Consider the following 20452-nt stretch of genomic DNA (forward strand, 5'->3'; position numbering starts at 1 on the left):
ACTTTAGAGTTCAAGGTAGAAAGAAAAAGAAGGGCAAAGAAACAATGGGGTTGGCCAGGAGTGGTGGTTCACACCTGTAACCCTAGCATTCTGGGAGGCCAAGGTGAGAGGACTGCTTGAGCTCAGGAGTTCAAGAACAGCCTCAGCAGGAGAGAGATCCTCATCTGTACTTAAAAAAAAATAAAAAATTAGCCTGACATTGTGATAGGCACCTGTAGTCTGGCTACTCAGGAGGCTGAGGCAAGAGAATCACTTGAATCCAGGAGTTTGAGGTTGCTGTAAGCTAGGCTGGTGTTAAAGCATTCTACCTTGGGGCAACAGAGAGAAACATTGGGGTGACTGCCCTGGTCATATTGTGGGTTCTGTATAAGCAGACATGAGTGTGCTGGGGGTAAAATGGGGGGGGCCTAGCAGCAGAGGAGACCCAGAACCCAGGGCAAAGAGGAGACATACAAACAAGGGACACCCCCATCCTAGTGGAAAAAGGTCTTAAAAGAGTTCTGGGGGCGGCGCCTGTGGCTCAGTGTGTAGGGCGCCAGCCCCATATGCCGAGGGTAGCGGGTTCAAACCTGGCCCCGGCCAAACTGCAACAACAACCAAAAAAAAAAAAAAAAAATAGCTGGGCGTTGTGGCGGGCGCCTGTAGTCCCAGCTACTCGGGAGGCTGAGGCAAGAGAATCGCGTAAGCCCGAGAGTTAGAGGTTGCTGTGAGCCGTGTGACGCCACGGCACTCTACCAAGGGCGGTACAGTGAGACTCTGTCTCTAAAAAAAAAAAAAAAAAAAAAAAAGAGTTCTGGAATGAGTGTTGCAAAGAGATGTCTCTAACTCACTGTGGGGCCCAAAGGCTAGGGAGACATAGGACAAAAAGGGATTAGAGGCAAAGAACTGGGACCTGGGATGGAATGAGGGAGTCTAGAAACAGGGAGACCCAAGACCTGGGATACAATGGAAGTTCCTCAGGATTTGGGGACATAAAAAAGGGTCTAGACAGAGGGAGAACCTAGACTTGGGATAAAATATGGGGGTCTCAGAGTCAGGGATACCCAGATCTAGGGCAAAGTGAAGGTCCAAGAGGCAGAATCCCTGGATCTGGGACAGAATGCATGGACTAGGGACCACAGAATCCTCAGGAGCAGAGTGGGGAGCTCAGCAGAGGCAGGGGAGGCCCACGGCCTGGGAGAGAATGGGGGTGTGTGTCCAGATCTCAGGTAGAGGGGAGAACTCGCTGGTAGGGAATGTATGTATGTATTTCAACTCCTTTGAGGAACCAGTGGCTGGTGTCAAAACCCAGCCATGTCTTTCCCATTCCATCCACCCTCCTCATTCATCCCCTTTCACAAGACACAAGGTTTTTTTTTTTTTTTTTTTTTGCTTTTTTTCATTTCTTTTTAATACAAACTTGGATCTTTGGGTGTGTCCTGCCAACAGAAAACAACAACAACAACAACAGAAGAGAAAACCCAAAAGAGTGAAAAATAAGAAAGAAAGAAAAAAAAAAGCTCCCGCAAGAGGTTCTTCTCCCTCCCCCCCACCATGCGAATTTGCACACCACGGGACCACAGCAGGTTTACAGAATGCAATATACAATCCACGATTTATAATAAAACAGTATATACAATAAATAGGATATTGTTCATTTTTGTCAAACGACCTGTAGATAAATTTCTCAGTGCATACTTGCAGGGGCTCTGGACACCTTGAGGCCCCCGCTCGCAACCTCTTGCACACGTTCGCTCTCTCGCTCTCTCTCTTTTTTTTTTTTGTCTTTTTCTAAAACTGTGTTTTGTTTTTAAGTTTTGTACATTTTTAAAAAGTATTTACAATTGCTGGTTTTGTGCAGAAAGGGCTCACCTTCGGCTTCTGCGTGGAGGAGATGGGCAGGGAGGGGTGGGGGGAAATAGGGCTGTGGGGGGTGCAGGTGGGGCAGGGGCGGAGGCAGAGGGGCAGGCGCTCCTGCCAGAGGACGATGTGGACGCGGGGTAGGGTCTTGGCGTTGGTTTTCTGAAAGCTGCAAAGAAACATAAGAAAAGAGGCAGAATTTAGCACCATGAACCAACTCTGAGAGCTCTGAGATCAGGGGGTCAGGAGGAAGATCCCCACTGCATTATTCCTTCTTCCAGAAAACTTGGACTGTGGAACTGCTTCTGCCCCTCTCTTAGGCTCAGTTTCCCCATCTGTAAAACAGGCACGTCCAAGCCCGACACCAAGAGGTGGAGGAGGCGCTGGGTGAGGAGTCAGGGTTCCAGGCAGTGGGATTTAAGAGCTTGGGCTCTGGAGTCAGATGCAGCTGAGTTCAAATAACAGCCCCACCACTTACTAGCTCTATGACCTTGGACAAGTTGTTGAACTACTGTGAGCCTCAGTCTACTCATCTGTACAAAGGGAATAACAGTACTACCCTACAGGTTTGCTAGAAGAATTCAGCAGTTTAAGGCAGATGAAGCCTGATACATAAGTGCATAATAAATGATACTAATTATAGTTTGTTATTAATTTCCTGGGGCCAGTTGAGCTCTCCAAACCTGGTTCCTCGTGTATAATGAGTTTAGTAATTCCTCTAACTTAGGCTGTTCTGAGGGATGATATAATGAGGAAGACAGGGCACTCACAGGTGTGAACTACTACTTTCATTTCTTCTAAGTCCAGCCCTCTTCCCAGTCCCTAACAATGCCATTCTGTTCTTCAGAACAGATGAAGAACTAGAAAAACTGCTGGACACGCCATCTATGTTTGGCCGAACTCTGCCTTCCTGAAGCTCAGACTCCCAAGTTCCCAGTCCCTATAATTGCCAGACTCTTACCTCCTTTTCCTAGACAGCCTCAATTGTGTTTGTGTAGTACCTGACTTCCATATCCAGGCCCCCAGCTTGGCTAGACCACCTGGCTTCCCAGCTCTGCTGGGGTGAACAAGAAGGTGCCCACACGACAGGGCTGGGCTTGATCACTTCCAAGACCTCCAGCCATTGTCCTTTTGGAGTTCTGTCTTCCTCTCAGAGCCCAGAGATACACATCCCCCACACTGTGTGTGATTAGGGTTGGGTGTGCTAAAACTGCCTAAGACTCTTCAACAAGCCCATCCAGCCTCCCCCACTCCGACATGAACCAGGCGGTGACAGAAAACCTCTCCTCTCTTGTACTTTCTTGGCTTCCCTTTCCAACAGGACCACATTTAAATTCTGCTCAGCCTTGGCTGCTGTCTGCTGGGCAGTCAGCCCCGGGGATGACTTTTGTCCTGAGGTTGGACTTGCCAGGAGTCCTCTAAGGGCCAGAGGAACCAGGTGGGCTCCTGCAGAGGCAGGGGCAGCCCCCCATCGGGGTTTATCAGACCAGGTGGCAAGCAGAGGCATGAGAGGGAGGGTAAGAGCTGCACCTTTGTTAAGCTGTCAGGTCTCCTGCAGTTGCGGAAAGGAGGGAACATTAGCCGTAGGGGTAAGCAGTATACCTGGGAGGGCGACAGCAATGAGGGTGATAGGGAGAAAGCAGCTTTGGTGGCAGGGTTCAGGTGCAGAAAGAGGGGTATCCATTGGAAGCAGGACTGTGGTATCTGGGGTGACTGGCTGACTCAGAGGGTTAGGGGCTTTGAAGCAGAGGACAGCTTTTACTGTGGTGGAAGAACAGTTGCCAAACTAAAGAACCTCTGCTGGGGTGACACGGGGGGGAGGATTGAGATGGTCTGCTCCAAACCACTTGGCAAGCTGATGGTGCTGAACCCCAGCCTTCCCTGTCTCTCTGAGGGCTCAGGGCAGGCTGGGAGTCTCTGCACAAATCCCTGCTGCCACTGCCCGCACCCCCACCCGCAGCCCTTAGCCACTGCCAGTGACCCTCTCCAAGCCAGGTCTCCATGGTGATCTCAGCCCAGCAGGCTACTCCTGCCAGAACCATCCCCGGTGCCTGCGGCCAGGCAGCAGGAGGCTTTCTCACCCTCTGCTAAGCCGCCCATTGCCTCTCACCTTCCTCCTCCCACCGCCCTCCCCAGCGCTCAGGAGTAGGCCAGCCAGAGACTTTCTTTGGCAGAATCTGGGGGATGGGAGGGAGTGGGGAAGGGGGACACATCAAAGCCCAGGGGTTCTTGCAGAAGGGGTGAAAAGGGAAAAGGGAGACTGGAGGGGGTGAGATGGGAGAACCATTGTGGCTGTGTAAAATTGTGACCTCGCTAGGTTCAACTCTCCACAAAACAGAACCAAACATTAATACGCCAGGTGGCCTGGTGTGGGGCACTGGGGACAAAGCAGACACCAAGACAGATCTGGTCCCTGCCCTTAAGAGGTTCACAGAGCAGAGGGGGAAGCAAAGCAGACCCCAAAGCAGGCAATTAATTACCATGCAAGGGGATGGGGGCTGTGCCAAGGGAAGTCCTGGGGGGCACCTAACCTGGACTTGGAGGAGGGACTAGGGCTCTTCAGCTCACTGCTGAGCAGCATCAGGCACATGCAGGGGTCAAGAACATGTGCAGACTGAATGACAGAGTGATGACTGATCTAAGTCCAGTCAGCATGTCAAGGTCCAGCTCAGGTCTTGCACACCTCCAGGACACCTCCTTAGATACTCTACTACCACAGCTTGGGTGCCCTGGCCATTCCTTAGTCTAGTCCTCTGGGGCAGAAACCCAGATGTGGCACCTCTGCTCCTCCAGTACCAGCATGTGCCTGGCCCCCAGAACACCCACCACTGTTGATAAGACTTCACCTTTTAGTGCCTCGGTGACAAAAACTACACAGCCACACTGCAGTCCTCACGCTCCAGCAGTTTTACCATCTGAGGTGCCAGGGCATTAAGTGGTCTCTGCCTGTCAGTGGGGGCTGGCGCTGGCAGCACCAAGGGACAGCCAAGCAGAGATTCAAAGTGCTGCAGGTCATATATAAATCAGGTTGTCCAGAGAGCTGCTCTCCCCAGAAAAGGAGCACACATTTGTGCCTCTATTTAAGCAATCAGCAAACGTGTATTCATACCCACTAAGCATCGAGGTATGTGTTAAGGTCTAACCTCCACTCTCCATTCTCTGCCCTCCAGAGGAGTCTCAATGTCAGACGAGGCAGTAGAGCAGAAGGTAAAGGGAGTATATAAGAATTTGAGAGACTGATTGGCTGTGTGTGAACCTAAAGCAAGAACCTTCTCTGGGCTTCAGTTTCTATTCTGAAAAATAAAGGGGTTGAATAGGTGCTGGGAGAGATTGTCAGGCAGTGAGATGGTGCCCGAAAGACAAGGGGTCAGAGGCAAATCACAGCTGCCCAAAGGCTGATCCACCCTCCCAACTTTTTTTTTTTTTTTTGAGACAGAGTCTCACTGTGTCACCCTCAGAGCTCTGTGTCACCATCAGAGCTCACAGCAACCTCAGACTCTTGGGCATAAGCCGTTTTCTTGCCTCAGCCTCCCAGGTAGCTAGGACTATAGGTACCCACCACAACACCTGGTTATTTGTTGTTGTTGTTGTTGTAGTTGTCACTGTTGTTTAGCAAGCCCAGGCCAGGTTCGAACCCGCCAGCCCCAACGTATGTGGCCAGTGCCCTAATCACTGAGCTACGGGCACCAAGCCACCCTCCCAACATTTTTAAGCAGTCTGGCCATGAGCCACTGGATGAGGAGAGGATCCTGCTTCCTGGACACTCACACCACACTGGACGTGCAGAAATATCATCAGATAGGGTGGACCCGGAATTTACTGAAATATCAGTGAGGCTCCCAGGTGGTGATTGTGGGGGTATTGATATGTATAGCTCTCCCCCTATTCCAGAGAAGTTTTTCAAAATCTGGGTTCACTACTGACCAGAGGTGTTCCTTAACTCTAGCCCTGTCAGGTACTCCTTCCTCAGGGCACTTCCTCTGTCCCCTCACTGCTGGGACTGAGGGGGTTCATACCCACGGTTACCCACCAGCTTTGGAGCCTCACATTACTTGCCTGTCTGGGGCGAAGGCTAGACCCACCCTCCGTCTCTCTCACACACACACACATGCAGACACACAGTCTCCACTGTCTCCACCCTTGGGCTGGAGATGCCATGCTGAGCAAAGAACAAGAACCATGGAGCTAGAGTAGGCGATTCCCAAGGGCCCTTCTTGGCTCTACCTTTCTTGCGTCAGCGTCTGGGCGGCTCAGTCTTCAGGCGAGTCCCTTTCCCTCTCTGTAAACTGGGAGGGGCTGTCCTTGGAGAACTCCAAAAGCCCAGTTAGCCCTGAGAGTCTGAACTGGCTTATATAAATACCCCATTCCTGCCCCACTTATAGGAGCACTTCCCAATGACAGGGGTGAAAGTGTCCCATACCCACCCCCAGTGCTTAACTTTTCCTCTTAAGTCTCCCTATTCTACAAGCTTTTCCTAAACTGTCTATGGCAGGATAAGACACTGGGGTGGGGGAGGGGAGGGTGGTGAGAAGAGATGAATAACTGGCCTAAAGGATTTGATGGCATGGTGACAAGGACATTCCCAGGAAGGACTGTCATGGACGCATGCAGGGCTAATATTAACTGGGCCTGGGAAGAATCCTGGAATGATTCTTGGGGGAGGTGATGTCTGAGTGAAAGACAAGAACTGACAGGTAGGAGAGGATGGTGGGTGGGAAAGGGCCATCCAGGGAACAGCGAAAGCACACGGCTCATTTAGGAAAGAGCCTCTTTGAAAGCTCCCTCCTGATTCCACCCCTTCTCAGGATTGGTAAGAGTGGTTTGGGCTGAAAAAGAGGCAGGGTACCAGGACAGCAGCTTCAGACGCCATGGAAGGTGGGCCTTTATTTTGTAGGCAAGGAGGCTGGAGAGGGGAGGGATGCAATCAAAAGGCTTTAAGCAAGAGCCTTGTGTGTTTTAATCAATTCCTCCAATAAATATTTTAGGGGCTTTAGACACCATGCATCTAAAAATGCTGAAAAGCAAGCACTCTGGCAGCCATCTTGAGAGAAGGGACTTGGATGACCCAGGTGGTTGGGCTAGGGCTATAGCTCCTGAAGTCTCAAATTTGTCAAGATCCATTTCCACCTCCAGGAAGGTCCTGCTTGCCTGTCTTGCTCACATAGTTCAAGAGAGTGGTTCCCGATCATTCTTATGAGAGTGTTCCTGGCCCTCCTCTGGAGAATGATGCCCACCTGGAGGTTTCTAACCAACACCTGTGTACAGGCAATAAGCCCCAGGAGTGCAGGGCACTGCCTGCCCTAGTCAGGGCTACCCTCAGTACTGGATGTAATGCCTGGCCTGAGCAGATCCCTAGTTCAAGTGTGTTGAACACAGAATTAGCTTGCTTTCTGTGAAACAAACACAGGGCACTATGGCAGCAAAGGTTATGTTGACAAAGATAGCAAATACACCAGGAGAAAAATCACAACATATTGGTCCCGAGAAAATATTTTTCAGATTATTTGCAATGTGGGAAGAGGATTGATATGGATAACTGTGTGGACAGAGGTCCTAGCTGACCCAGGTCATTTTTGAGTCTTGGTCTGGTTGTCCACATGGCTTCTGGTCCCTTGGGATGGGGCATATGACTTCTCCTGTCTCTGGCAAAGAACTAGGTGGAATTATAAAGCCGCCTTCCAAGGCCCGAACTCACAATAGAATACATGGTCCTTCCTAGGAGCGAAGCAGGTGAGGGAAGGCTGGCTACATGGTCCTGAGTGAAGGTACGTGAGGCAAAGGTCAGAGGTATGTGACACAGAGATTGGGTCAGAGGCCCTAGAGTTCAGTCTGTGGGGAGGTATTTATCCACCCATCACCAGCCACTGATTACGTGCTTACTGTGTGTTAGGGACTGGACTAAGGGCTTCATGCATAAGCTCATTTAATGCAGAGAGGTGATGTAACTGACTCATCAGGTGACATGATTCACAGGTCACCTGGTTGGTTAGAGACGGAAGCAGGTTGTGGGCCTATGAGCATCCACAGGCAGGCTGCTAGCCAGGTCCAGGGTCCTGCTCTGGGATGTGGAGAGATGGGAGAGGAAGAGAGGGAGGGCACGTTCATGGAGAGATTTATAGAAAACGAGGGCTAGAACAAGAAGGCCTGGCCTGAACATGGCTGCACAAGAGGCAAGAGATAGGTCTGGAGGGAAGATGGCCTCAGAGAGTAGGGAAGAATGTGCACCCAGAAGAGGCAGGGAAGGACCGGCTGAGCCTTAATGTGAAGCCTCTTGCTCAGAGCCGAAGGCAATATCAAGTGACCTCTTGAGGTTTTGAGACTTGAAGAGACAAAGCCCAGAGCAGCTGGGAGCTGGCCCAGGCCCCGGGCATGCCTGCTGACCCTGGCTGGATGGTGGCCTTGGAAATTGCTTCCTGCTCTGGTCAGGCCCCAACTGGTGTAACCTTAGAGGAACTGTGACATTTCTCTTGGCCTCAGGTCAGGCCTAAAAGGATTAAGGAGGGGACAGGGACTTAAGATTCCTGAACACCTTGGAGGACGCCCCCTTCTCCAAGGATCTGGTAGGGCTGATCTTTAGCCCATGGGGCCCAATGTGGAGCCAGTCTGTCCAGCTTAACTTTCCACCTAGAAGACCAGAGAAGGTGTCTGCCTGGGTGTAAGGCCTACTCCTCCCCTTTTTTGGAGACAGAGTCTTACTCTGTCACCCTGGGTAAAGTGCCATGGCGTCATCATAGCTCACAGCAACCTCAAACTCTGGGGCTCAAGCAATCCTCCTGTCTCAGCCTCCCAAGTAGCTGGACTACAGCCACCTGCCCAACGCCCAGCTAATTTTTCTATTGTTTAGTAGAGATGGGGTCTTACTCTTGCTCAGGCTGTTCTTGAACTCCTGAGCTCAAGCAATCCACCTGCCTCAAGACTCCCAGAGTGCTAGACTACAGGCAAGAGCCATGGCGCCCAGCTAACCTCCCTTTTCTTTTCTTTTTTTTTGAAACAGAGTCTCACTACGTTGCCCTCAGTAGAGTGCTGTGGCATCACAGCTCACAGCAACCTCAAACTCTTGGGCTTAAGTGATTCTCTTGCCTCAGCCTCCCAAGTAGCTAGGACTAAAAGCGCCCACCAGAACACTTGGCTATTTCTTTTTGTTGTAGTTGTCATTGTTGTTTAGCAGGCCTGGGTTGGGTTTGAACCGACCAGCCCCAGTGTATGTGGTCAGCTCCCTAACCACTCAGCTATGGGTACAGAGCCCAACCTCCCCTTTCTTGATGAGTTCGCCTCTTTTCAGAAGTCGTTCCCACACTTCTCACTGCCTCCTCTGAGCTTTCATCTTTTAATTCACATGGGGATGTGACCTGCCTTTGCCCACAGCTCCCTGTGCCTGGAATGCCCACCCCCCAGGCTCTGTGTCCAAATCTTGCCTATTCTTCAAGGTTGAGCTTAAGTGTAGCTTCTTCCTCAGGACCTCAAAATCCATTTAAAATGTCAGACCCAGATAGAGTTGTAGGGATTGTTCAATACAACCCATCATTTTGCAGATGGGCATTCAGGAGCATGGAGAGGAGAGAGGCAGGCATCTGGTAGAGCACTCAGGTCCAATTCTGGCCCCCCTACTTACTAACTATAGATGACCTGGGTAAGGTTCATAGCTGCACCCACTTCCCCAACTCTCTGATGGAGGTGGGGAGACATGTCCACCTCACAGGCTGCTCTGAAGTGTCAGTGAGGCAGTGTCACACAAAGGGCTCAGGGATAGATATGTGTCCCTTTTCTCACCAAGAGGGCAGAAGGATGGCTTCTGACCACAACACCTAGCTGCCTGGTGCACAATCTTTGTTTCTCACAGCCTCTGGGCACTTGCCACTTTATACTAAGTGTTTTCAGGTTCTTTGTTTACTTGTATTAGCTTCCTGGGGTAAATGCTGACTTTGAGGATATGAGCCATGGCCTCAAACTGCCTGGTATTAGATGGGCATGGGAGGCTGAGCTGAATTACCACTTCTCCAGTGCCCAGCCCAGCATCAAATCTGCTCACTGCCTGTTGGTGAACTAGTGTGTCATTGTCCTCCCTGCTCAAGCCCTCTGTTGACAATGTGACTACCTCTATTAACGCTTCTTCCTTATATCCCCAACTCATTCTTACCCCCAGGATGATTCCGATCATTCCCTGGCACTGGATGGTTGCCTTAGATGAGGGAGTCTATGTGACATCTTAGAGACATGAGGTGGTCTAGGCCGCCATCATTGCTTGTCTGGATGACTGCAGCTAGTCTCCCCACTTCAGTGCTTGCCCTGCTACACAGTGACCCAAGGCATCCCAGCTGAGAATCCTTCAGTGGCTCGCTGTTTGTCTGGGAATAAAGTTCAAACTCCTTCCAATGCCTACATGACCTGACCCAGCCTGCCTTGCCCCTCACTTGGCTGTACTGCCCTCTCTTCCGTTCCTCAAAGCTCAGCCCCTGTCTGGCTCACAGCTTTACACACGGCTGTTCCCTCGGCCCAGGATGCTCTTCCCACTGCCTACCTGGTGCTCTAACCCCCTCATCCCTCAGGCATCAGCTTTAGGGTTTGGTCAGCCTTGGCTCTTACTGGCTCCTGCTTTTTTTCTCATTGTTGTAATTATCAAATGCTTTGTCATTCTGTTTACTGTCTTTGCCTTGAAACTGGAAGCCCCCTGAGGACCAGCACCTCAGCTATGGTGTTCACTATGGTGCCACCAATGCCTGGCCTACAGGAGGGTGGTGGACAGATGTCGCTCCAACAACTGAATGCATTGGTTTGAGGGCAGTGCTGTTAACTCCCAGCCCTGAGTGGGGAGTAGGGCCAGAATGTGGGGCTGGATGGCATCCCAGTTCTTCCTGTGTTCAGGCCTCACTGGGTGGTTCCATTATGTATTTCACTGAGCTGTGACCTGCCCAAACACCCAGCCCCCACACCCATCCATTTTCCCTCCCAGAGCCTGGGAGGAATGGTTTTTTGGATTATTTCACATTTCTGGATTATCCAGGAGGCATCTCCCCTCCACTGAGAAGGATCAAGAGTTTGACATTTTAAACCCTAAGCAGCTTCTCCCTGGCCTGTTTCAGAGCTGTGGTTCTGGTTGCAGTAAGACGCATGGGGAATGGAGGGCCATTTTAATCTTGGCCTGGCTTCATTAGGAAGGAAAATATGCTGGGGGAAAAAAAAAAAAGTTTGGTCCATTGTCTATGCCATGCAGGGTTGCAAGAGCCTAGGGGATTATCAAAGTCAATTTCCTTGAACAGATGGGGAAACAGAGGCCCAGGGAAGGGCAAAAGCTTAGTCAAGGGCATGTAGCAAGTTGGTGGTCAATCAGGGACTGGTCCTCCCCCAGTCCTCCTAATTCCCACCTGCTGTCCTTTACCACCCTCGGGCACCAGAGGTCTGAAGAGGGGGTCATAAGTTTCCACTGATGTGACTTCAACACCCTGAGTCACCCTGGCCTTGAGTGGCCTCCACAGAGCAGCACTGGGACTTTCCAGGAGCCCCTACTGGTCCTTCTCCAGGAAGAAAAACTCCCAGGAGGCTTTGGCAGCAGAGGTGAAGGGTGAGGGGCTTGGACATGCCTCCAGCCCACCCTACCACCAACTACTGTGTGTAGGCCAATTTTATGACAGATATGTTGTCCAAAAGTGGAGCCAGTTGTAGGCCAGCTGTGGCTCATACCTGTAATCCTAGCACTCTGGGAGGCTGAGGCAGGTGGAATGCCTGAGCTCACGGGTTTGAGACCAGACTGAGCCAGAGTGAGACCTCATCTCTAAAAACAACCGGGCATTCATTGTGGCAGTTGCCTGTAGTCCCAGATACTTGGGAGGCTGAGGCAAGAGAATTGCTTGAGCCCAAGAGTTTGAGGTTGCTGTGAGCTGTGATGCCATGGACACTCTACCAAGGGTGACAAAGTGAGACTCTGTCTCAAAAAAAAAAGAAAGAAAGAAAAGAAAAGTGGGGCCAGTTGTGATTGTATTTCTGGAGCAGATTGTTCTTCAAGATGATTCCTTTAATCCTGTTCCCTTTTAACACTTTGGAGGTATTTTCTTTTATTGTCCTTTTTAAAAAACATTAAATCTTGAGAATATGAAAACTAACTCTAACAAATGAGGGCACAATTTCTGACAAAAACAGAATCTAAATAACCATATTTAACTAAACTCTGGGAAAAGCATCTGGCATCAGAAAAGAAAGGGACTGGCTCTTCTAGGGTCAAAACATCCTGCCTGGGGAGAGACTCGCTGGCTGCAATTCACAGGGACAATGGGATCCCAATCCCACATGCTCCTCACCACATTGAACCTCACCCCAAGCCAAAGATATTGAACAATGGTCTTTGGGGAACCCAGGGAGGGCAAAAGAGAACACTTTGGGCCATTCTGTAAGGTCCTTGCAGAGCATGTAACCAAGCCATACTGGATATAGTCTTGGCCTGGCCCTCGCCAGGCGGCATCTTGGAATCAATGAGGCTCCCGGGGTGCTAGTGTGGATGGCTAGTTCTGAGGACAGACTTGGGTGGATGACTGTCTACCCTGCTTCCCCCTCACCTGTCTCACATAGGGTGATACAAATACCTACCCTTCTTGGGAAATTCGCTCACTGCCCATGACCTAGCGCAAACAAGGGAAATGATTGATGAACCAAATTAGGTGGGTCCATCCAGTCCTCAGTCCTCTATCCACTTCAATTAACAGGATCCCATGAATGTCCAAGTAGCCATCTCCCACCACCCCCAGGACTATCTACAACACCAGATCCTAAATCCCTGCCCCTTGTCTCCTACCTTGTCCTTAAACCCTGCACATGACTCCTGCTACTCTCTGTACTTCTTCCTTTGCCTAGGCTCTAATGTCCTCACCGCCCATCCCAGCCGTCTGTTCCTTGCACCCATATCCCCAGACTCACCCAGGAATAAAACCTCGCAGTCCAGTCGGCACTTCAGTTGGCACTACAGGGAGGTGACGGTGAATGTGTCCTCAGGGTGAGGTTCCGCCATAGGCCCCAGGAAGCTGCTCTTGGGGCCCCCACCCAGGCCGGGATGGGCCTGTGGCATAAAGCCTGGATACCTGTAGGCGGTGTCCTGCAGGGGCAGCAGCGAGTCCCTCGGCACGGGGGACAGGGTCAAGTCACTAAGGAGTGGGCAGCCATAGCCAGCAGCGGCTGCAGCAGGGCCACGGGGTGGGCCAGGTGGCCGGGCCATCTCCAGTGGCTCCTTGTCGGCCTTAGGCGTGGCTGGTGGGCTAGCCAGGTGGGGGGCACTGAGGCATGCAGCCTCCGTCCTGCCCAGGAAGTCAGCCAGCAGCCCTGCACCCACCTTGCCTTCATAGGGCGGGCTGCGGGCAGCTGAGCCTGGTGGGTACCAATAAGCTGTGCCCTTGCAGCTGGGGGAGTCATAGTGGGGTTGGCCCAGAGGCAGGTCCCGGCAGCTCAGGTGGGCCTGGGCTGCAGCTGCGTGGCCCAGGCTGGCTCCCTGGAGCCCATGCTTAAGGGGCTCACAGGCAGCTAGCTTTGTGGGTGGCGGCCGCAGCTCTTCCTTGAAGCCCAGTGTGGGCGAGCAGGTGGGTGAGTATGCCTTCTGCAGGCCAGCATCAAACACCGTGGGCGGGTGGGCCAGTGGTGGGAAATGCTTGCTGTCAAGCTCAGGAGCACCCAGGCTGGGCGAGTCGCAGTGGAAGCCTTGGCCAAAGGTGCCATCAGAAGGCGTGGACGGGTTCATGGAGTAGGGTCCCATGAAGTCACAGGGGTCTCGCTCTCCCACGCCAAAGGCCCTTGACTGTGAGGGGAGTGGTGACATGCTACTATCCCCGCTGTAGTAGTCCAGGCCAAGGTCTGGACTGTCCTGGAACAGCGGGTTGACTGGCTGTGGCTTGGGGATGAACTTGGCTTTGGCTGCTGCACCACCCCGCTCCTTCTTGGCTGAGCAGGCCCCACCACCCCGTCCACCCCGTGGCTGCCGGGGCCCAGTGCTCCGTTTGGAAGGGTAGCCTGAGGCAGCAGCTGAGGCAGACGTGGGGAAGCCCAGATGTGAGGCCTCAAACAGGTCTACCTTCTTCCTTCGTCCACGGCCTGGCTTGGAGCTGCTCTGGAAGAGAACACTCTGGTTCCAGTTGTAGCCGGGGGCAGATGATGCCTCGTTCCAGTCCATCATCAGTTTCTCCAGGCTGGACAGGCTAGATTGGCCCTCACTGCTTGAGGCCTCACTGTTGGCACGCCGAAACCCGCCACCACCGACTGGCTGATTAAACTGGGTACTGTCAGAGGATGACTCAGAGAAGGTCTCAGATACAGCCGTTTGCTGCTTCACCTTCTGTGGCGTGTAGTTGGAGATGTCCAGGATCACATTGGGCTCACTAACGTGGCAGTCGAAATTGGGATTGTAGAGCTGACTAAAGGCCTCTGAGGCCCAGTCCAGGCCTCCATAGCCCTGCCGGAAAGGCCACTGAGAAGCCCCCGAAAACTGCCGACAGTTCTCAGGTGAGGGCTGGAAGGAGGAGGAGGAGGAGGAGGCGGCAGAGGCTGCGGAGGTGGCAGAGGCTGTGGTGCCCTTGGGCACCATGTAGCCACCGGGTGAGACAGTGCTGGCCCGGCTGTCACAGCGCAGGGGAGTAGGGACTGAACCAGAGAAGGGGGCCCCCTCAGAATTGTTGAAGAAGGAGGCCTTGCTTGGTGGCAGGCAGGGAGCCCCAGTAGGTGGTGGGGCATAGCCAGCACTGTGGGCGCTGCTGGGTGAGGCAGGGAGGCTGTTGCCACTGCCGTAGGCAAAGCTGCAGTCCTTGCTGTTAGCACAGTCCTGACCCGTAAAGGGCTTAGCCGGGGCAAATACACTTTGTCCAGCCCCAAAGCCTCCATACTGGGAGTAGGTGTTTGCAGGTGGGTGGGTTGTAGGTGAGCGGGCCACAGCAGAAGGTGGGGGAGCCAGCTTTGGGAAGGTCTCTGCTGCTCGGCAGTCTGAAGTGGCTGGAGTTATCCCATAACTTGCTGCCCGTCCTGGTGGGAAGGACTGGCGAGTAGGCAGGACAGGCTGGAAGGAGGGGTCCGCCCCAGCCCCACTGCTACCCACTGCCACAGGGCTGGCCTTGGCTCCTCGGCTGGGAAAGGTGGCCAGGCCCCGCTGGGCAGACAGGGCACTGGTGGGAGGCCCCCCATAGGTGCCTGATGCCTTCCGGGACTCTGGGCGAGAGGCTGAGAGGGCAAAGTCCAAGAGGTCAGAGGAGTCATCTGAATCAAGCAGCGAGCGAAAATAGCCGGTGAAGAGGTTTTGGCGCTCCTGGCTAAGCTCGGTCTGGCTCGAAGGTGTGCCCGTGCTATAGTAGCTGCCACGGCCTGAAGCTCCACTCTCCAGTCCAGTGGAGGCAAAGGCCCGGGCCTCAGTCCCCTGGAACCCACAGTTTCGGCCAGCTTGCCCACCTGGGTGTCCATGGTGAGGGGCCCAGCCGCCACCCTTGTCCCCGGCCCACTCGGCGCCTGCCTCCCCAAAGCCTGGGCCACTGGGCATCTGTTCTGGGAAGAGAGTCCCATTCTTCCGGGACCGCCTCTTGCGCTTGGGCTTCCCAGTCACAGCGTCCACCTCCCCCCGGCCCCGTTTGCGTGGATGCCCCAATTCAGTGAGGCCAGGACCACCAACCCCAGCAGCTGCCACTGCTACCACCTTCTTTTTCTTCCCGATGCCCTCAAAGAAGTCACTGAAGGAGCATCGAGCTGCCTTGGCTGCGTGGCCTCCACCCCGGCCACCAAAACCGCCTGCTTTGCCTCCACGCCGCCGGAAGCCCTGCACACGGTGCAGGAAGTGGGAGATGCTCTGGGTGTCAGGGGCCTGGTGCACTGACTCGGGCTCACTGGGTGTCCAGCAGCGGGGTGGTGAGCACCGTCCAGCGCATTGGCTCTGGCGGTTCAGGAAGGCCAGTTTTGCGAGCACATCTGAGTACTCGGCCTTGCTGTCATTGGCATCGGCAGCGTAGGAGGGCTGGGGAGATGCCAGCTTCTGCTTCCGCCGCCGTCGTTTCTTTACCTCTGGCATGGCCATAGTAGCTGCTGCCACAGTGGCTACCTCAGCTGCCACCACAGCTGGCTCCTTGGGCTTGCCAGGACCCAGGAGCAGGTTCTTAGGAGGGCGGCCGCGCTTACGCTTGAGAATAATGGGCATCTCACCAGGTGGGAAGACCACCACCACATTCCGCCCATTGTTCTTCATCTTCAGCAACGGGGTGGGCTCAGCTGATACACGCAGGCCCAGTTCCTTGCCCTCCACACTCAGGCTGCTGCTCAAGGATGACACTTTGTAGGTGGTCTTGTTCCGCCGGCCCAGGGATACAGGAATCTTTGCCATCTTCACCACCATGCGCCGTACACCCCGACACTTGCCTTTGCGGAGAGGGACCACTGGGGTCTGGGAAGATTCTGGCTCCAGTTCTGGGACTGGGCCTGGGCCTGGCAGGGCAGGAGGTGGTGGAGGCGGTGGTGGTGGGGGCTCAGCCAGGGCAGCCACCAGCCCTGTGGGCATAGGCAGGGGCAGCAGGCGGCCTTCAGGTCCGGCGTCTGCCTTGCGCCCTCGTCCCGCTTTCCGCCGGCGACAGAGGATCTTTGGTCTATCAGTGCGCCGCAAGGCGTACTTGGGGTGACCATCAGGCCCAGGAGGACCATGGGGTGAGCACAAGTCCAGGCGTAAGGGCTCAGCCAGTGGGCAGTGCCCCAGGGGCTGTTGGGGTTCTAGACGGCGACCCGGGACATCAAGCAACTTGGGTAGAGGGTCAAGTGCCTGGGGATCAAGCAGCTGTGACTCTAGGGAGTCAGGCAGGGAATCCAGGGCCTGAAGGGCCAGGCTAGGCAGCCCTAGAGGGTCAGCAAGAGGCTGCAGGGGTGGCAGCTCCAAAGCTTCCCCGAGTGGCTCTAGGGCCTGTGGGTCCAGGAAGCGGGGCTGAGGGTCCAGAAGCTGAGGCTCCGGCTCAGGTGATGGTGGCTCGAGGGCAGGGGCCTCTAGCAGCTGGGCCTCAGGGCAAGTAAGAGAGGCCAGCTCGCTGAGGATGTCAGCATCAGCAAGTTCTGAGTAATCAGGGCCATCTGGCTCAGGTTCTGGAGGCAGGCCGGTGGCCGCAGCCGTAGCTCCAGGACTATGGCCTTGGCCAGGCTGGGGACTGTCCCTAGGCTCAGGGTCAGGCTCATAGAGGGGGTGGCTGGGTCTCTCTGACTTGGCATGGGGGGTAGCCCGCTCCTCAGGGCTGCGGATGCTATTGGCTAGGCTGGGTGAAGAGAAGAAGCTGTACTGTAGGTCGCCAGGTGGCGGAGCAGGTGGGCGGCTAAGCCGCAGCCCACCGCAGTCCAGGTGCACACCACTGTGCTGCAGGTCCTGGGAGAGCCGTGTCAGGTCCTTCATGATGTCAATTAGCTGCACCACTGGACGCAGGTTCACCCGCCCGTTGTCCCAGCGGCGTCGGGAGCTGCTGCCGTCTCCGGCCGATGTGGGGCAGCGGGCCTGTGAGACAGGATGGGCTGCCCGTGGGGGCAGTGGGTCGTCCCCCTTGGCAAGAACTGGTAGGCGCCGGGTGCTGGGGTCCCGGCGTGGGGGTGGACGTGGGTTCTCAGAGAAGGTGTGGGTAGAAAAGGCCTTGTCAGGTGGGCTGGCGGGGGGCCGGGTAGGAAGCAAGGGCCGGGGGGTGGGGGGGCCGCCGGGGTAGTACTTGGGCTCCCGGAGGTAGTCAGGAGAGCTGCACACGGCACTGGAAGTCACCACCAGGCCCTGGGGCTTCACACGCATCCTGACCTTGTCCTCCACGGGCCGCCGGGCGGGGCCGGGGCTGACATGAGGGTACGAGAAGCCGGGACCAGGACCTGGTGGACAGGACAGGCAAGAGGTTCCTCACTGAATGCCCAAATCCTCACCAGCTTCCACACTCCCAAGGGATCCCATCCCACCTACCAAGCTCCAGCCCCTTCCAAGCCCAATCCCCTTGCTGACTTCCAGTCTTTCCCAAATCATGTGCACAACAACCCTCTTACAAGCCCATTTTTCACTTACTGATAGCTCATCCCTTTCTAGAACCTGGCTATGTGCTCAGGAAGCATGGGATCCTGCCTTTGAGAGGGAAATCCAATTTCAGGCAAGGTGGCCACTCCAGATCAAACTTAAGGAGCAGGCTAGAAGTCCTATCAAGGGTATGACCTCCCTCCTTCTTGCCCATCCCCAGGGCTCCAGCAGAACCCCAGCCACTCACCCTCGGCTCTGCCGCCTGGGCTGTCACACTGGAGATCTCTGTGGGCAACAAGACAGGCAATAGATCTGAATTCCCCAAATGGTCTGGTGGCTACAGCTTAACCCCTGTTCACCAGCCCAGCTCTTCCAGATACCGCCCCCAGCTCCCTCCAATGCGCATACCCTGCTGACCTGGGACAGAGAGGGCCCCCGTGCCTGGGGGCTCTGCCAGGTGCTGGCTGTCAGCTGGGGGTGCTGTGTAGCAACTTCAGCCTGGGCCCAGGCCTCGGGGCGTGGACAGCGCCTGGAAAGGACCATCGCAGCTCGGTTTAGTGAGCACCTACTGCGCGCCAGGCACTGGGCTGGAAGTTGTCCAGGCATCGTTTCATTTAATTCTTCATACCAATCCTGTGAGGTAGGGGCTATTAATAACCCCATTTTGCAGATGAAGAAACGGAAGCTCAGAGATAAAGTAACATCATTCATTCATATACTCATTATTTATGGAGTGCCTACTCTGAGTAAGGACTAGGTAGACAGACATTGGTCAGATAAATTAGCAGGATAAGAGCTGCAAAGAAAAAGTAAGAGTGCCTAAGGTCAGTGGTTTAGTAATCACACCAGGGCGTCAACAACAATAAAAGTCTATACTTTTGGGATATGTTCTCTATTGCCAAAAATTGGGCCAAGCACTTCATACAGATTTTCTTACCTATTCCTCCATACAAACTTGAGATCAATAATATATATATATTTTTGGAGACAGAGTCTCACTCTGTTGCCCAGGCTAGAGTACCGTGTTCACAGCAACCTCAAACTCCTGGGTTCAAGTGATCCTCCTGCCTCAGCCTCCTGAGTAGCTGGGACTATAGGCACCTGCCACAATGGCCAGCTAATTTTTCTATTTTTAGTAGAGACAGGGTCTCACTCTTGCTCAGGATGGTCTTTTTCTTTCTTTCTTTTTTTTTTTTGAGACAGAGCCTCAAGCTGTCGCCCTGGGTAAAGTGCCATGGCATCACAGCTCACAGCAACCTCCAACTCCTGGGCTCAAACAGCTAGGGCTCCAGCCACATACACTATAACCAAACTATAGCCAGGTGTTGTGGTGGGTGCCTATATTCCCAGCTACTTGGGAGGCTGAGGTAAGAGAATCACTTAAGCCCAAGAGTTTGAGGTTACTGTGAGCTGTGACGCCACGGCACTCTACCCAGGGTGACAGCTTGAAACTCTGTCTCCAAAAAAAAGAATGTGGAAACTCTGTCTCCAAAAAAAAGACCTTGGCTAGGTGCAGTAGCTCATACCTATAATCCTAGCACTTTGGGAGGCCAAGGTGAGAAGACTGCTTGAAGCCAGGAGTTCAAGATCAGCCTGGACAACACAGGCTTAAAAAAAAAAAAATCAGCCAGCTGTGGTGATGTGTGCCTGTAGCCCTAGCTACTTGGGAGGCTGAGACAGGAGGATCACGTGGGCCTGGAGGTTGACACTGCAGTGAGTTATGGTCATACTAATGCGTTCAAACTTCATACTCTCAGAGCCCTATCTATTTCACCTTCATACTATTTATCACAAGTGTAATCAATTACTTGTGTGACTGGCTATTTAGTGTGTTTCCCCTAAGAGTGCAGGCTCTTTAGGGGCAGGGATCATGTCTGTCTTGTTTACGGCTGTATCTTCTGACCCAGGGCCTGGGCTATGCTAGATGCTATGAAAATATTTACCAACTATCTCCCTGAGCAGGAGGGTAGAGCTGGGATTTAGATCTAGGCGTGTCTGACTCCCTTGGGAGCCTGGGGACTCAGGGCCATGGCTAATCCCCAGAAGATGGGATCTTGGGGAACAGGGAGTTGCATGGGCTTCAACCACTGCCAGGGTCTTAAAGATTGACCCTAGTCATTTTCTTGTGTTTGGCCTGACCTGGCATTCCATCTCCAGGGCCCACCCCCCATGGACATATGTAGACTTTTCACTGGCTGCCATACCAACTAGTGCTGTCACCTCACAGGAAGACTACAGAGCTGACTTGGGGACAGAATAGAGCAGAAAGGAACACTCCCCTGCTTCCCTTTGGTGGGCAGTGTTTTGCAGTCTACAAAGCACTTCCATATACGTGACCCACTGAATCTTCACTGCAGCCCCCTGGGAGGCATGGTTTATCATGTTCCTGTTACAGAGCAAACAGGCTCAGAGTGGTTGTGTAACTTGCTTGAAGTCACATAGCTGCTAAATGGTAGGATTCCTAATTCTGCCCTAAGTCCAAAGCCTCGTTCCACTCCCAGCTCTTGTAACTCTCCTTCTGAAAATGCTCCTTCTAGAGCTGTGGTCTAATTTAAGGCTGGGAGGAATCTTAAAATTATCTAACCCATTGGCTTCCAAACCCTGGGCCTGGGGGAGCCATGTAACATTCCAGATACCCAGGCCCTAATCCAG

General features: G+C 53.6%; 1 protein-coding gene across 14 annotated transcripts in view; it reads right to left on the reverse strand.

The window, feature by feature from the left end:
• Positions 1-1385: 1385 nt before the first annotated feature.
• Positions 1386-20452, reverse strand: part of AHDC1 (AT-hook DNA binding motif containing 1) — a 65305-nt gene continuing 46238 nt past the window's right edge. For 7 of the 14 annotated variants that reach the window (XM_053575887.1, XM_053575880.1, XM_053575886.1 and 4 more), the window contains 5 exons: positions 18218-18329; positions 18048-18085; positions 17852-17908; positions 12745-17664; positions 1386-2001 (listed from right to left, as the gene is read on the reverse strand). In XM_053575887.1, coding sequence (XP_053431862.1) covers positions 12788-17590 — 4803 coding nt within the window. In that variant the 5' untranslated portion in view covers positions 17591-17664; positions 17852-17908; positions 18048-18085; positions 18218-18329 and the 3' untranslated portion in view covers positions 1386-2001; positions 12745-12787. Of the gene's footprint in view, positions 2009-12744; positions 17665-17851; positions 17909-18047; positions 18086-18217; positions 18434-20452 lie in introns of all 14 variants that reach the window. The other 7 variants (XM_053575885.1, XM_053575884.1, XM_053575878.1 and 4 more) reach the window with 5 other exon arrangements.

This window comes from Nycticebus coucang, chromosome 22 (genome assembly GCF_027406575.1).
Source record: "Nycticebus coucang isolate mNycCou1 chromosome 22, mNycCou1.pri, whole genome shotgun sequence".
NCBI lineage: Eukaryota > Metazoa > Chordata > Mammalia > Primates > Lorisidae > Nycticebus > Nycticebus coucang.